The sequence below is a fragment of the Scyliorhinus torazame genome, chromosome 2 (assembly GCF_047496885.1).
Source record: "Scyliorhinus torazame isolate Kashiwa2021f chromosome 2, sScyTor2.1, whole genome shotgun sequence".
Taxonomy (NCBI): domain Eukaryota; kingdom Metazoa; phylum Chordata; class Chondrichthyes; order Carcharhiniformes; family Scyliorhinidae; genus Scyliorhinus; species Scyliorhinus torazame.
The window spans coordinates 64,025,349-64,042,469 of NC_092708.1; the positions used below are offsets into that span (position 1 = coordinate 64,025,349).

Consider the following 17,121-nt stretch of genomic DNA (forward strand, 5'->3'; position numbering starts at 1 on the left):
ACCCTCAGCATAAATCATTCTTTGTCGATTCCAGTGACCGAGTAATTTTCTTGATCCAGTCTTTAGAATTGGTGCAACCACTCAGGACGATTGATCCCTGTTTCCCTCCATCCCAGTGAAGAAACATCTGAGAGACATTTTGCAATCAATTATGCCCAATTAACAAGCGTGAAATCAAGAGCTCCACCTGATTTGGCAGTTTGTATCTGTTCTGGTTCCAGAAGCATTGACGAGAACATTAGGCCCCTTTGTAACATCACTCGGCTAACCAAGCACTTTCCTGATGGTTTACTCTGTGTTAACATATCAATGATCATTTATATAACCTCCTGTGTTTGTATAATACTTAAGATGCCTGTTACACTCTTGTATGTTGCAGCTTCCCATTGGGCGAGGATAATGAACTTGAAGTTTCAGAGTTGCACATTAGGACCTGTGATAGGGTGCAGCGGTAGATTACTCATTCACAAAGCTTCACTGTGAAATGGTGTGAAGAAAATATCAATGTGTCTCCATCTCGGAGAAATGGATTGGAACTGTGCCACAAAGAAATAAGCACCACATAATTGAAAATGGTAATTGCAGGAAATAAAGGTGTTGTAAGTTATTGTATAATTTATATATCGATATATATATATATATATATATATATTAAATGGAATTTTCAAGTCATGTTACAGGATCATAAATTGTACTGTCCATTTCTACATTTCAGGTGCTGGTTTTCCCCTGTAGTCTGACTACCTCATAAACATAGTTTGTTATTTTCTCTTGGGGTTTCAGTTCTCAGCTGAGAGCTAAACTGCACAGAGCGGTACCTGCAAGTTGTATCGCACAACATGTGGCCATTGACTTACATTATATTTATGTATCATAACATCTCTCTGTTCATTGCTTTTATTGTAGTGGTGCTAATGCTTTTGACACGCATACTGATTTTTATTCCAATAAAATTCAACTAACATTGCAGTTGATGTCAATGTTTTGACATGCTCCCTGTATGTTTTTCTCCCTTAAAATTTAATGGATTGTTCATTCAGAGCATTAAGTCACCTAATTGGGCACCAATTGACAATCATATCCAAAAAGAGCACAAAGGTCACGAATGGGAGAGATTGAATTGGCAGTTTGGTGCAGTCGTGGAAGCAAGGCACCTCGATGGGGCAAATAATATGCTGTGCTGCTGCATCTGACCATGATATTCCTGGCCCATTGGCGCTCAATGCTGAGGCCAGCTCTCAGCAGTGGAAAGTGTTCCATTCCCCATTACTGACATCCCTCAGCCGAAGGTCAACAAAATATACTTTGGAAAATTGAGTCCTCATCATCCGTGGCTGCACTTCACCTTTTGAAGAATGCTAATTTTGGCAAGCGTAGGCAAAGAAATCCTTATCGGAGCCTTAAAATCCTTTTGAGTCATCAGTAAGGTTCGGTATTTGTGTCAAATTATATCATCCGTTCATAACCAATGTAAATATAATAGTGCACTTTAAAATGATCAAACATCATTTTGTGATTTATATTTACAAATTTGTTCTCGTCTTACATGGACTGTCAGGCAAGAGACAGAATCTCAATGACAATCAGCCTTTCAAAAGGTCAAAATCATTTCTCAGCCAGAACAATTATTCCACATCTGATATAAAATGAGCAGGAAGAGCGAGGAATGTGACCAATTTTGTGTCTCTTTCAATGAGCTGTAAGATTATATGATTCTTTGCTCCAAATTAATGTCTGAAGAAAGTTGGGGTTGTGCATTTACAGCATTGAGTGCAATTATATGTAAACAACAATTGATTCAATTTGAGAGAATAATTTAATCACAAGCTCTCGGCAGAGTGTTTCCTCAGTATGCCTTCAGCACCACTACTGTGTTGTCTCTTAGATTTCAACTTGGTACTTGTGCACCCACACTCAGCATTTTGTTAATGCTGCGAGATTTCAGTCCAACACAATACTGCATGCATGACATTCTGATACTAAATCAACTTACAATTATAAATGCACAGAAGTGAACATCTATATTAATCTTTCCAAATGTTTGTCTGAAAAGGCATTTTTTTGTTATTTAACACAAAGTTCAGGTGTCACTGATAACAGAAATTTGAGGTTGATGAATGAAAGATATACTGGCATCATACATATCATCACATTAAAGTGCAGTGGGTTAACTATGGTTTTATTTTCTGATTGCTTTCAGTACAGTATGCATAATGACAACACTCCCAAACTGGGATTTTCCTGAACAGACTAATTCCTACCACCGGTCATTATTTTTTAAACTTTATACAAAGGTTAATTATGGTATTGGTTACATAAGGGGAACTAGAAGCAAGCTGCAAGTGCATCCTGTGGCTTTTCATCCTTACATAAAGGCAGGATGAGGGTTTTGTTTGATTCATTCAAGGGACACAGGCCAGAATTTATTGCCCACCCCTAATTGCCTTGACAAGGTGGTGGTCAATAGATCTACCTAACCGCAAGCAACATGTAGCCAATTAAAGGAAGTTGCTGGCCTGTTAAGGCATATTGTGTGTGTGTGTCCCCGAGGTACCGGGTATAGGGGCTATCCTGTGTCACTTCCTTGAGACCTTCCTCGTCCACCTGGCCGCAGCTTCAGCTATAGGGTCCCCCTACACCATCATGACCAGGCTGCTGGAACTATTGTTAAATATAAAACATTTAAATGTTGCAGAGAGGGCACCTCAAGAGATGACTTCTTTCTTGTTCTCTTACCTGAACTCCATACTACTCTTTCTGAGCTAGAGGGCCAGCTTCAAGAGACAATCGACCATCCTTAATTAGATGGTGAACCAGCCTTCTTGCCACTAATTGGCCAATTTGGAGGAAATCACTGCAGGGGGACTATTTCCTACACAGTGTAGGGTTGTGATCCTCAACTCCAACCCCTCATGATAACCTAAGTGCTGACTGGACTAATGCAGAAGATTCAGGCGGCTTCCTGAATTTGAGAGTTTCTCCATCAGCTTTCAACAACAATTGTTGAGATCAGCTTTCAGAAACAATTGTTGAGATCTAAAGCAATACATGGATATTTCTCCATACTTCCCACTTTTTGTAACTATAACTAACTTATTAATGGTTGAATGAAAATATTAGTTTTTTGGAGTTTTCTTTGTACAATTTACTTTTGTATATAATAATGACATTTTGAGTGTATCCTTATGATATTGGTCAAGTAAACTCATATTTGTAATATTTCTTCGAGTTCATTATTAAAAGTTATTATTGATTTCCAAATGTATATAGACTTGGTGCCAAGACAGTTGTCTGATCTTCATATAAATGAATAAAATGCTTTGAAAAATTATAAAGTATTCTTTAATTTATCTTCGGCCTTCTATGTTTGGCCAACCGAAAAAATATTTGCCTGAGGCAAACAGACATCGGGCAGGATTCTCCCAACGGAAGTCTTAGTGCCGACGCCGGAGTAAAAACCGGAGTGTTTTACTCTGGCGTCGGTGCCTGTTCCCAGACCCATATTCTCACCCCTCTGTGGGGCTAGCAGGGGCGTCGCTCAATTTACAGGGGCGGGGCCTAGGCGTGGCATCAGAGACCCGGCGCCACGTAAAAGACGCGGCGCATTGGGTCCCACGCATGCGCAGATGGGCCGGCGCCAACTAGCGCATGCGCGGTGGCCGTCCTCCCCGCACAAAAATGGCGCATGGATCTAGGCTCGCCGGCGGAAGAAAGGAGGCCCGCCAATCGGTGGGTCCCGATCGCGTACCAGACCACTCCGGAGGGCCTCCCCAGGATTGGAATCCACCCACCCCCCCACAGGCCACTCCCGGCCCTTGAAGCCCCTGGTCCCGCCGGCCCGACACCAGGTTAGAACACCGCCGGCAGGACTGTCATTTTTTTCGCCGGCTGCTCAGCCCATCCGGGCCGGAGAATCGCCGCTCGCCATTTGCGCCGATTCTCCGAGCGGCCGCCACGATTCGCGCAGCTGGTTTCGGGGGGGGGTGGGAGAATCGTGTGCGGGGGTCGGGGTGGCGTGGCGCGATTCACGCGGCGCCCCGGCGATTCTCCCACCTGGCGGGGAGAAACCCACCCATTGTTCCAGGAGACCACAGTATGGGTGGCACGGTAGCACAGTGGTTAGCATTGCCACGGACCCGGGTTCGATTCCCGGCTTGGGTCATTACGTGTGCGGAGGAGTCTGCACGTTCTCCCCGTGTCTGCGTGGGTTTCCTCCAGGTGCTCCGGTTTCCTCCACAAGTCCCGAAAGACGTGCTTGTTAGATAATGTGGGCATTCTGAATTCTCCCTCGGTGAACCCGAAAAGGCCCCGTAGTGTGGCAACTCGGGGATTTTCACAGTAAATTCATTGCAGTGTTAATGTAAGCCTACTTGTCACACTAATAAAGATTATAGTCGGCCTGTAACCATCATCAAGCTAACTAACAGCATACTGAAGTGTTCAGTGTTCGTCGTCTAGCAAGAATCTACCAAACAACTTGTGACTTGTCCAAACAAGGATCTTTATTAAATCACATGTGGTAAGATAACAATCTGAGACAGAGCAAGTTATCATGGAGTTTCTTTGTACTCCCCTGGAACTACCCCTCTGCTCAACTGTCCTCATGTACGTCTTATAAGCATCTGAGGATCACCAGATCTGCCCTGGCTTTTACCTGAGTAGCTTGTCACACAACCAGTGTCCTGAGACTGTATGGTGGATCTGTACCTCCACCTGCTGGTTGGAGGTCGCGCACCAACTATATACAATATTGTCCATTGGCATATCGCCACACACACCTCTATATAGTTTGTGATATCATGTACATTCAGGAGTTTGTTAAAGGACTGCAGCGAACCCATATCCACCACAAACGAGCGTGTTCCAGATTTTGATAACAACTCTTCAGCAAAGCACCACTGTCACAATTTGAGGGGGAAAGGGAATGAATATGAATGGCAAGCATAAGAAGTTCTAAATACACCAAGCTTATCATTGGAATTACCAAACGTTGTTCTCCAGATGGCAGGGAGGATATTTATGGCCTCAGTCAAGTTGCAAGCTTCAGTTCCCGAATATTCCATAGAAAATTCACTGAAAAGACAAGCCAGAAATTTAATTAGAATTTCATTGTGATAATGTGTTAAAATAAAGTACTTCAAGTAATGTGTGACCAAATTGTTTTCGAGGACAGCAGACATCTTACCAGGGCCAAAAGCAGGAATGCGACTCCAGCTTTGCCTGCGGCGGAAGCCAGTGATAATTTTGCCGACAGTAGCCAATTAATCACTGCCATCATGGCTCCTGTCCTATTAAGAACAGCGGTCCTTCCTGGCTGGCCCAATTAGAGAATGGACAGCTCAGCAGTGCTACTGCTAATGGTGGCCATTGTTGAGGCTGCAGCTGTAAGGATGGGGTCTTCTCAGCTGCTGGGCATCCTTGAAGAGGAGTAGTTAGGGTTGGGGGGCCCTGGCAGTCAGGTTTTACAGTATTCATAGACATTGTATGGTGTAATTTGTGTGGTCAACCATTGCCCATGGTTGGGGAGGGGGGGTTGGGGGTGTGGGGGGGGAGAGGTGGGTCCCGCCAGGTTCCATGGAGTCCTCCCACACACCAGTGAGTTCTCCCAATTTAAAAAAATACTCGTTGAAGAGGTAATTGGTCCTTAATTGGCTCAATTGGCCTCCCTGTGGACAGACAGCTTTCCCACCGCTGACTAAGTGGCGTGGCAACAGGAAGGTGTCGAGCTCAACACTGTTCTGATGAAAGGTCATCAACCTGAAGTTTAGTCGGGCAGTATGGTCGGCACGGGCTTGGAGGGCCGAAGGGCCTGTTCCTGTGCTGTACATTTCTTTGTTCTTTGTTCTTTGTATTAACTCTTTCTCTCCACAGATTCCACCTGACCTGCTGAGCATTTCCTGGATTTTGTGTTTTTATTCCTTGGCTTTTGCATTCCTGTACCATTTTGCCAGGCTCCCCTCCTGCCAGCCTGTCCTCAAAAGGCTGGTAAAATTCAGTCCTGTATTTCCAAACCTGCGGTTCATAATTTGCACAATGGCTATAATTCAAACAAATTACTGGCTACTTTTGGGCTGTCCGGATATCTTCATTATCTGTGGGGAAGAGCCAGGATTAATCGCAGTGCCAGGTATTTATATGAGGCTCTTTCGAGATAGTGCTGAGTCCTGACTGATGCTTAATGAACTATGACAAAACACTCAACAAGAAAACAAAACACATCCGATATAAAGAGCTGAGCTTAGATTTTCCATATTACTGACGTTGCAATTTTAGTGGTTTGCATTGGAGTTAGTGATGAATGGGCTCAGCACAATCCAAGCAGACGTGAAAAACAAACAGGTTAGCTTGCTCAGCCCTCAGGATAACATCACATTACTGTATTACAATTTACCTTTGGATTCAAATGTTGAAGAGCTATCATGTGTGAGAAAATAGTTTTGACTATTACCCAATAATTCACATCAGTGGACAATGGTCTTAAATTAATGATATCTGACGGCAACAGAACAGACTATTTTCTGGCCTAATGCTTTCACAAAATGATGGCTGTAGGCTGCATAAAAATGCTGAAAAATCATCTGCTCAAGATAAACATAAGCCTTAAGAGCACAGTAAAGCAAATTTTCACAAGCATTCACAGGAAAAGACGAATTATTACCTCCCAGGCCATGAAGATGACAAAGTATATAATAATAACCAGTTTCCAGTTTTAGCTATTAAAATGCATTATTGATTCCAATCATGACAGTGTCAACTGTGACTCAATGGGTGCATCCCACCCCAGAAAAATTGAGGACAACAATTTAAGCTGACACTCCAGTGCAGTATGGGGGGGGGGGGGGGGGGGGGCGGGGGAACTGTTACACTGTCAGAGGTGCTGCCTTTTGGATGAGGCATTAAACCAAGGCACGATTTGCTCTCAGGTGGACATAAAACTTTGCATAGAACTATTTTGAAGAGAAGGGAGATAAACCCTTCTCCTGTCAATATTTATCCCTCAATGGACATCATTAAAACCATAGATTCCTTGGTCATTATCACATTGCTGTTGCAATGAGCTGGCCTTGCGCAAGTTGACAAATGTTTCCTTCATTGCAATTATGGCCATTCGTCACAAGCACTTATTTGACTGTAAAGCACTTTGGGGCAGCTTGGGGTCACAATACAAATGCCAAGTTTTCTCTTTTTCATAATGGTCATTTCCTGCTTTAAGCTAGAAGTTACTGATGTTATTTGTGCAATGGATCATCTACTCACTAGAAGCATTTCAGACAATTGCAAAATGATAATTGTTAGGAAGTATGAAGTACTATGTGGTATTATAGGTATTACGGTACCTGATAAGCTAAAGCACCATTGGTGGAAACTGTATGCTTTCTATTGGTTAGAATGTATGATAACTCCGCCCTGCTAGGCGGGGTATAAGAACCCGTGCCGCCCCAGCAGCCTTCATTCTGTACCTGAGCTGCTGGGGGAAACATCTAGCTTATTAAAGCCTTCAGTTGGACTACAACCTCGCTTTAGTGGTCATTGATCGTGCATCATACTACAAGAAAGAACAGCTTTTGTAGAACCTCTCCCTCTCCCAGGACAGAAAGGCCGCCAAGTCGATTTGATTTCTTCTGTAACTGTTCAATGCTCCAGGCCCTTTTTATCAGCTTTGTCACACATATTAAAATAACAACATTTTGTAATATATTTGGCCAAAACAGTAAAGTAATTTGAATACTTCACCAATTAAGGTTTAATGACATTGTTGCATTACAACTGTTCAGTACTAACGTTAAACGTAAGTAACAAGAATGAGAGATGTGTGATTACACTGCTCAGCCAGCATCACTGGAGCAAGATCCATGCATGCTCACAGAGTTCTAGCTATTGATTGCTCATGAAACTTTTACAAAAGAAATGGGCTAACTGGATAGTTTTCATTTCACATAAATAACTTGGGCGGGGTTCTCTGTCCCACCGCACCCGTTTTCTGGTCGGTGCGCCCCCGCCAGCAGCGGGATTCTCCATCCCGGCAGCCAGCCAATGAGGTTTCCATTGTGGGCCCCCCCCCCCACGGCATCGGGAAATCCACGGGCTTGGGTACACTGCCGGCAAAACGGAGGATCCCGCCGATGGAGAATCCAGCCCCTTAGCTTAATTTGATTTATTTTGTGACTTAATGCTGTGTTTCCCTGGCAGTATTTCAGCTTATGTTGGTTGGTAGCCATGATAGTAGCCAACCAGCACAGGGAGGTTGTCTCACTTTTGAAGTACTAGCCTGTAACATTTTATGGCATTTTTTATGTTCTGTGTTGTGGCTGTAATACAGAACAGCTGGTTCTTTGACTAGTAAGATAGGTTTATTAACAAGATGAACAAGTGGAAAGGTAACTAATGAACTATGATGCAAACGGTAACAAAATAAATGAATTCAGCCTATTCTCCTGGAGCGACTTCTCGTGTGACAGTATTCAGGCCCAGGGGACTTATCTAACCTGATGCTTTTCAAAATTTCCAGCACATTCTCCTTCTTAATAGCAACCTGTTCAAGTCTATTAACTGGGTTCATGCTGTTCTCATGAGCAACAAGGCCCCTCTCTCTAGTGAATACTGAAACAAAATATTCATTTAGGGTCTCCCGTATCTCCTCAGACTCTAGGCACAAGTTCCCTCCACTATCCATGATTGGCCCTACTCTCACTCTTGTCATCCTCTTATTTCTCACATAAGCGTGGAATGCCTTGGGGTTTTCCCTAATCCTTCCCGCCTGGGCTTTTTCATGCCCCTTTCTAGTTCTCCTAAGTCCATTTTTGAATTCCTTCCTGGCTATCTTGGTACCCTCTAGAGCCGTGCCAGATCCTTGCTTCCTTAACCTTACGTAAGCTTCCTTCTTCGTACTAGAAGCTCCACTTCTCTTGTCATCCAAGGCTCCTTTACCTTACCATTCCTTCCTCGTCTCAGTGGGACAAAACTATCCAGCACTCACAGCAAGTGCTCCTTTAGCAACCCCCACATTACTGTTGTGCATTTCCCCAAGAACAACTGTTCCCACTTTATGCTCCTCAGCTCCTGTCTAATAGCAGTATAATTTCCCCTCCACCAATTAAATACTTTCCCATACTGCCTCTTCCTATCCCTCTCCATGACAATGGTAAAGGTCAAGGTGGTCACTGTCACCAAAATGCTCTCCCACGAGACATCTGACACCTGGCTTGGTTCATTGCCAAGCACCAAATCCAATATGGCATCCCCCCCTAGTCGGCCCATCTACATATTGAGTCAGGAATCCTTCCTGTACACACCTGACAAAATCTGCTCCATCCAACATTGGAGTAAGGAAGTTCCAGTCAATATTAGAGAAGTTGACGTCACCCATGACAACAACTCTGTTACTTTTGCACCTTTCCAAGATCTGCAGCCCAATCTCAGACGATGGGCCGAATGGCCTCCTTCTGCACTGCAAATTCTATGATAATCTGTTCCCCCATCTCTCTGCTGCTATTGGCAGGTCTATAGAATACTCCCAATAAAGTGGCTGCTCCTTTCTTGTTTCTGACTTCCACCCATACCGACTCAGTAGACAAACCCTCCTCAACTACCTCCTTTTCTACAGCTGTGATGCACTCCCTAATTAACAGTGCCACTTCCCCTCCTCTTTTATCTCCCTCCCTATCCTTCTTAAAGCATCTAAACCCCGATACATCTAACAACAATTCCTGCCCCTGTGAAATATATGTCTCCGTAATGGCCACAACATCGTAGTTCCAAGTACTGATCCATGCTCTAAGCTCATCTCCCTTATTCCTGACACTCCTTGCATTAAAACAGACACACTTTTACCCATTCCACTGAGTGCAACTTTGCCCTATCAACTGTCTATCCTTCCTCATAGACTCGCTGCATACTATTTCTGCCTGTTCAACAGCTACCCTATCCTCTGATCCATGGCTCTGGTTCCCATCCCCCTGCCAAACTAGTTTTAACCCTCCGAAGAGCTCAAGCAAACCTCCCACCCAGGATATTGGTGCCCCTCCAGTTTTGGTGTATTCCATCCTTTATGTACAGTTCCCACCTTTCCCAGATAATGATCCATATATCTGAGGCCTTCCCTCCTGCACCAGCCCTGTAGCCACGTGTTCAGCTGCACTCGCTCTCTATTCCTTGCCTCACTTGCACATGGCACCGGTAGCAATCCTGCTTGTCCTGCTCTTTAGCTTCCAACCTAACTCCCGAAAATCACTTTTTAGATCCTCATCCCTTTTCTTAGCTATGTCGTTGATGCCTATGTGCACCACGCCTTCTGGTTGCTCCCCTTCCTCCTTAAGAATCCTGTAGACATCCCTGGCCCTGGCACGCGGGAGGCAACATACCTTCCGGGCATCTCGTTCACGACCACAGGATCTCCTATCCGTTCCCCTAACCATTGAGTCTCCGATCACTATTGCTTTTGTATTCTCCCCTCTTCCCTCCTGAGCCACAGAGCCAGGCTCAGTGCCAGAGACCTGGCTGCTAGGGCCTTCCCCCGGTAGATCATCCTCCCCAACAGCATCTAAAATGGTATACTTGTTTTGAAGGGGAATGGCCACGAGGGATCCCTGCACTGTCTGCCCATTTGTTTTCCTTCCCCTGACTGTAACCCAGCTACTCTTGCCCTGCACCTTGGGTGTGACTATCTGCCTGTAACTCTTCTCCATCACCCCCTCTGCATCCCGGATGATCCAAAGTTCATCCAGCTCCAGTTCCCTAACGCGGTCTCTGAGGAGCTGGAGTTGGGTGCACTTCCCGCAGGTGTAGTCAGTGGAGACATCAGTGGTGTCCCCCACCACCCACATCCTACAGGAGGAGCATGCAACTGCCCTAGCCTCCATCCTCTATGATCTGAATTCTCAAAGAGATTTAAAAGGAAAAAAAAGATTACACACCCGTTAGGCCCTTAAGATCTATATATAAAATACTGCTGCTATTCTCTCAAGTGAACCCTCTAAAATAGGTGATTCTTCTAAAAAAAACAAACAAAAAAACCCCAAACAATTCTTACCTTACAGAATGTAGCTGCCCTGTAAACCAACTGGAACCCGCCCTCCGACACTACTTCCAGTCAGCTGCATACTCCGTAAACTCCCGGCTCCCTTCATGCTCTTTGAGGAAATGTAGGAAATGAAATGAAATGAAAGGAGCACCTTGCTCCCTCTTCACCTAACTTCCTCAGTCACCAAACTCTCACTCTAGCACTCAAATTCAGCACTCCCTCAGTCACCAAACTCTCACTATAGCACTCTAATGCACACAAATTCAGCACTCCCTCAGTCACCAAACTCTCCCTATGCACTCCAGTGCACACAAAGTCAGCACTCCAGTGCACACAAAGTCAGCACTGTAAGATGGCTCACCTTTATACTCTCTGACTCTAGCCTTTGAAAACTGGCTTGATCCAATTAACTAATTAACAAGCTGCAGCTGCAAGTAGAGTCTGAGTAAACTCTGTTTAAAGCTGGTTTAAAACTCACCTTCTTCTAACCCAAACAACAATTTTTAAGTTAATTTACTAAATAAAAGAAACACTAGACTTCAGATAAAAATGAACCCTTAATATCCCTCAGCCACCAAACTCTCACTATAGCACTCTAATGCACCCAAATTCAGCACTCCAGAATTTTTAGAAGTCAGCCTGTTCAGACATAGGTGTCTTGCTCCATCAAGCTCAAATATGACCTGTGCAAATTTAAATTAAAGCTGAACCTTTCGGTTGATGGATTAAACACAGTTTATTTCAGTCTTGAATGACCAGATGCCAAAAGGCAATTTAGCTCCAGCAGTTAAAAAAGTGGCAGCTATGTCAGGCAGCAAGCAGCAATTGCAGGTTGCAGGCAGCTGAATGTCAGTGATCTACCTCCCATTTCTGCACATGTTCAATGACAGGTGCAATTGTGACTAGATGATAATGAGGTGGCTGAGCTGGAAAGTCACTGACATGCGTGCTGCACTTGTTTTGGGGTTTTCCACATGCAATTAAAACCCCCGATGAGTTGAAGAAGTGAATGTTTCCACTCCAAGGAGGTGATGCATTGAACGTATGATTGTCCAGGGTTTCAGAAGCTGCAGGGATTGCGCAGTTTGTCTGTTTGGTAGTGTCGCATAAACCAATGACCTGGGGTGGCGTGAAAGTGAGCCCACGTAACACGTAGCTGGGGGTCGGAGTAAAAGGTCAACTCCGTGCAACTGAAGTGCTGTTATTAGTGCCCTGCAGCTGGGGCGCAGAAAAAGCCTGGTAGTTGTTGATTGCTCTATGCAGCTGGGAGTTGGAGTTCAGAGGAGCTTGGAAGCAGCGATTGCTGAGTACAGCTTGGCTGGAAATTGGTAGCAGTCATCGACAGCAGTGCAGCTGGGGAGCTGGAACTGGGTCTCAGTATAGATTCCATTGAGCAGCCTGGCAAATGGCATGGGATGCAGTTTCAGATAAAGTGATTGAGCCAATGGGAGGTGATCAGTCACTGGGGCAGTCTATGCTGAAATCCGGTACTGGCAGCACTTTGCTGACAATCACGAGTAGACTGATGGTGCATTGCTTGGATAGCATTTATCTTGCTATTCGTGGACAGCACACACCCGGGCAATTTTCCACATTTTCGGGTCGATGCCATATTGTAAATATATTGGAACAGCTTGGCCATGGCGCAAGTTCTGGTGCATTCAGTACTTCTGCCAGGATGTTGCCAGGGCCCATAGCCTTTGCTGTGTCCAGTGTCTTCAGCCTCTTCTTGATATAGAATTTACAGTGCAGAAGGAAGCCATTCGGCCCATTGAGTCTGCACCAGCCCTTGGAAAGAGCACCCCACTTAAGCCCATACCTCCACCCTTTCCCCATAACCCCGTAACCCAGTGACCCCACCCAATCTTTTTGGACACTAAGGGCAATTTATCATGGCCAGTCCACCTAACCTGCACTTCTTTGGACTGTGGGAGGAAACCAGAGCATCCGGACGAAACCCACGCAGACACGGGGAGAATGTGCAGACTCCACACAGACAGTAGCCAAACCAGGAATTGAACCTGGGAAGCTGGACCTGTGAAGCAATTGCGCTAACCACTGTGCTACCGTGCTGCCCACGGAGATACCTGTGGAGCCTCCACACAGCTGTTTAATTCATGACTGGATGTAGCAGGTTTGCCAGCTTTAATCTTTTATTAGTGTCACAAGTAGGCTTACATTAACACTACAATGAAGTTACTGTGAAAATGTAAGCTGATCCCTTGTTTATGGGATCCCTTAGCTCTATTGCATGCTGCTCGCACTGTTTGGCATGCAAGTCGTCCTGTGTTGTGGGCACCTCAATTTTAAGTCTGCCTGGTATTGCTCCTGGCATGACCTTCAGCACTTCTCATTGAACCTGGGTTGGTCCCCTAGTTTGGGGTAAGTCAAGCCACCAGATTACAGATAGTAGTTGTATTCATTTCTGTTGCTAGTAAGGCCCACAGTGTCTTGGCGATGCCTAGTTTTGAGCTGCTTTACCAGATCTAAATCAACCCATTTATTATTGTGGTTGTGTCACACAACACGGTGATGCATATCCTCAGTGTCGAGATAGGATGGGCACAGGGGTTAGCATTGTTACTTCACAGCGCCAGGGATCCAGATTCAATTCCTGGCTTGGGTCAATGTCTGTGCGGAGGCGTCTGCATGTTCACCCCGTGTCTGTGTGGGTTTCTTCCATGTGTTCCGGTTTCCTCCCATAAGTCCCGAAAGTCGTGCTTGTTAGGTGAGTTGGACATTCTGAATTCTCCCTTAGTGCACCCGAGCAGGTGCCGGAGTGCGGTGACTAGGGGCTTTTCACAGTAACTTCATTGCCAACTTGTGACACTAATAAGGATTGTTATTATTAGGATGTCATATGCCATCTACAGGGACTGTGTGGTGGTCACTCCTACCAGTACCATCATGGACTGATGCATCTGTAACAGGTAGATTGATGCGGACGAGCTTAAGTAGGTTTTCTTCGCTAGTTGATTCCCTCACCAGTTGCACACCCAGTCTGACAGATATATTTTTAGTACTCGACCAGTGCGATCAGTAGTGATGATATCACCAAGGCTCTCTTGGCGATGGCATTGAAGTCCCCCACCCAGACTGCACTAGGTCATTGCAACCATGAAGCGAACTCGGCAGATGTCTCGGACCGCAAAGTTTGCAGACTGGTTAAAAAACTGAATTGAAACTACATTTAGCTTTAAATGTTGTTTAAATTCCCACAAGTGCCAGAAAGTTTCACAAATGAAGTCAAAACTCTGGAATTTTCTGAAGCAACTCTTTCCTCGTGACACCCACCCCTTCATATACTCGTTAAACCGCCAATGACTGCAACCCCATCACCTCCTTGCTCGCTGATCCACTAATCACAAGTTCCCCTTCTCCACTGTGCTCACTGTTCCACCAGTCAAAACCTCCCCTTCCCCTCTGTGCGCACTAAGTCACCAACCAAAATTCCTTTTCCCTCTGTGCTGACTAATCCACCAATAAAAACCTCCCCTTCCCCTCCGTGCTCACTGATCCACTTAATCATAACTTCCCTTTCCCCTCTGTACTCACTGATCCACCAATCAAAACGACACCAACCGTTTTGTGCTTGCTAATCCACCAGTCACACACTCCCCTTCCCCTCTGTGCTTATTAATTTGCCAATCAAAATGTTTTGTTCCCCTTTGTTCGTTCTGATCCTCCAAGGGAAGCTTCCCCTTTCCCCGCTCCAAATCAACCTGAGGTATTCATTGCTCCTCCAATCACAGCCTTGCATTTCCCTCTGCATGCTTGTTGACCATCCGATCATAGATTTCCCTTTTCTTGCCCCTCATATATGTAATCGTAGTTTTCCTACAATCCTGCTCTCTGCTTTGCCAATTATCTAAGGGCTCCGCATTTACAACCAATCAGAAGCACCTGGGTGATTTTGCAGTGCTGTTCGTGTTGAGAGCTTGTGAGAGGTGTGGGAGCACCAAATCGATCAGTGACACCAAAGTAATATAGTGCTGCAGAACAGTGGGAAGCTGAGGCCAGACCATGGACACCAAATACCGATGAGTTTGACACTTTTAGCAGTTGTGTGAGAGTAGGACTGATGGGCAAACAATGTTACTACTATTTTATTGTACTCATTTTTTTGAAGTTAATTGTGGGGATCGTGCAGGCTGAATGTTCACCTAAGGAACCCAATACTCTTAAACAAGCCAAGAGTACATTCTGTACTTTTACTAATCTCAGTGCTCCTTCCAAGTGGTGTTGAACATGAAGGGATACTGGTCATCAGCTGAGGGGGGAAGGGGATGCTAGGTGGTAATAAACAGGATTAGTAATCCTTGCCAATGTTCAACCATGAGGCTTCATCGGAACTGGAGTCAACTGGACTTCCTCCTGACTGTTTTCCACTGTGCCGCCACCTCTGGTGGTTCTGTTCTGGCAATGGGAGGGGCCTGCATAAGCAGCTGTATGGTATGATTCATTGAATATACTTAGAAATTTTTACTTTAATGATTTGCATCAACAGAGCTGCAAAAAAACCCATTACATGTTATGTATAAAACATGTCTATTTTGAAAATATAAGGGGTTAAAGATTGGATAGGGCCGACTGGGCAGCATGGTAACACAGTGGTTAGCTCAGTTGCTTCACAGCTCCAGGGTCCCAGGTTCGATTCCCGGCTTGGGTCACTGTCTGTGCGGAGTCTTCCCGTTCTCCTCGTGTCTGCGTGGGTTTCCTCCGGGTGCTTCTGTTTTCTCCCACAGTCCAAAGATATACAGGCTAGGTGGAGTGGCCATGCTAAATTGCCCTTAGGTTGGGTGGGGCTACTGACTTACGGGGATAGGATGGAGGTGTGGGTTAAAGTGGGATGCTCTTTCCAAGAACCGGTGCAGACCCAATGGGCCGAATGGCCTCCTTCTGCATTGTAAATTCTATGATTCTATGATAGGAATCATGATGCATGTTTCCCCCATGTACAATGAAGGTAATGCAGGTAGCATGCCAACAAGTTTCGATGAATGAGGGGTGATCTTATTGATTCATATAGGTCTCTCAGGGGCTTGACAGGGTAGATGCTGAGGGGGGTGTCTCCTCTTGTGGGAGAGTCTAGAATCAGAGGGTATAATCTCAGAGTAAGGGATCGCCCATTTCAGACAGAGATTAGGAGGAATTTCTTCTCTCGGTGGGTAGTGAATCTGTAGAATTCTTTACCACAGAGGGTTATAGAGGCTGAATAATTGAGTACCTTCAAGGCTGAGCTATACAGATTTTCAATCAGTAAGGGAATCAAGGGTTATGGGTATAGGCAGGGAAGTGGGAAAGGATGATCACATCAGATCAGTCATAATCTCATTGAATGACAGAGCAGAATCAATGCGCTTCTATGCCTTATGATCTTATGAAACTTTTGTTACCCTGGAAAAGCCGCAAATCTGCTCTTCCTGCTTCTCTGCTTGGAGAGAAAATAACAAATTCCAGGATTTCTGAGCATCTGGAAAGACACTGCTTGATTAGGGATAGTCAGCACGGATTTGTGAGGGGTAGGTCTTGCCTTACAAGTCTTATTGAATTCTTTGAGGAGGTGACCAAGCATGTGGATGAAGGTAAAGCAGTGGATGTAGTGTACATGGATTTTAGTAAGGCATTTGATAAGGTTCCCCATGGTCGGCTTATGCAGAAAGTAAGGAGGCATGGGATAGTGGGAAATTTGGCCAGTTGGATAACGAACTGGCTAACCGATAGAAGTCAGAGAGTGGTGGTGGATGGCAAATATTCAGCCTGGATCCCAGTTACCAGTGGCGTACCGCAGGGATCGGTTCTGGGTCCTCTGCTGTTTGTGATTTTCATTAATGACTTGGATGAGGGAGTTGAAGGGTGGGTCAGTAAATTTGCAGACGATACGAAGATTGGTGGAGTTGTGGATAGTAAGGAGGGCTGTTGTCGGCTGCAAAGAGACATAGATAGGATGCAGAGCTGGGCTGAGAAGTGGCAGATGGAGTTTAACCCTGAAAAGTGTGAGGTTGTCCATTTTGGAAGGACAAATATGAATGCGGAATACAGGGTTAACGGTAGAGTTCTTGGCAACGTGGAGGGGCAGAGAGATCTTGGGGTCTATGTTC

The 17,121-nt window shown here is 45.1% G+C and overlaps 1 protein-coding gene and 1 long non-coding RNA gene across 3 annotated transcripts in view; one reads left to right on the forward strand and one right to left on the reverse strand.

Annotated features, from left to right (window-relative positions):
- Positions 1-3,313, forward strand: part of LOC140388121 (von Willebrand factor D and EGF domain-containing protein) — a 455,711-nt gene extending 452,398 nt beyond the window's left edge. For both annotated transcript variants that reach the window (XM_072471788.1, XM_072471798.1), the window contains one exon: positions 380-3,313. In XM_072471788.1, coding sequence (XP_072327889.1) covers positions 380-400 — 21 coding nt within the window. In that variant the 3' untranslated portion in view covers positions 401-3,313. The remainder of the gene's footprint in view (positions 1-379) is intronic.
- A 1,212-nt stretch (positions 3,314-4,525) lies between these two features.
- Positions 4,526-17,121, reverse strand: part of LOC140388141 (uncharacterized) — a 122,873-nt gene continuing 110,277 nt past the window's right edge. The window contains exon 3 of the long non-coding RNA XR_011934108.1: positions 4,526-5,073. This is a non-coding gene — a long non-coding RNA (uncharacterized lncRNA). The remainder of the gene's footprint in view (positions 5,074-17,121) is intronic.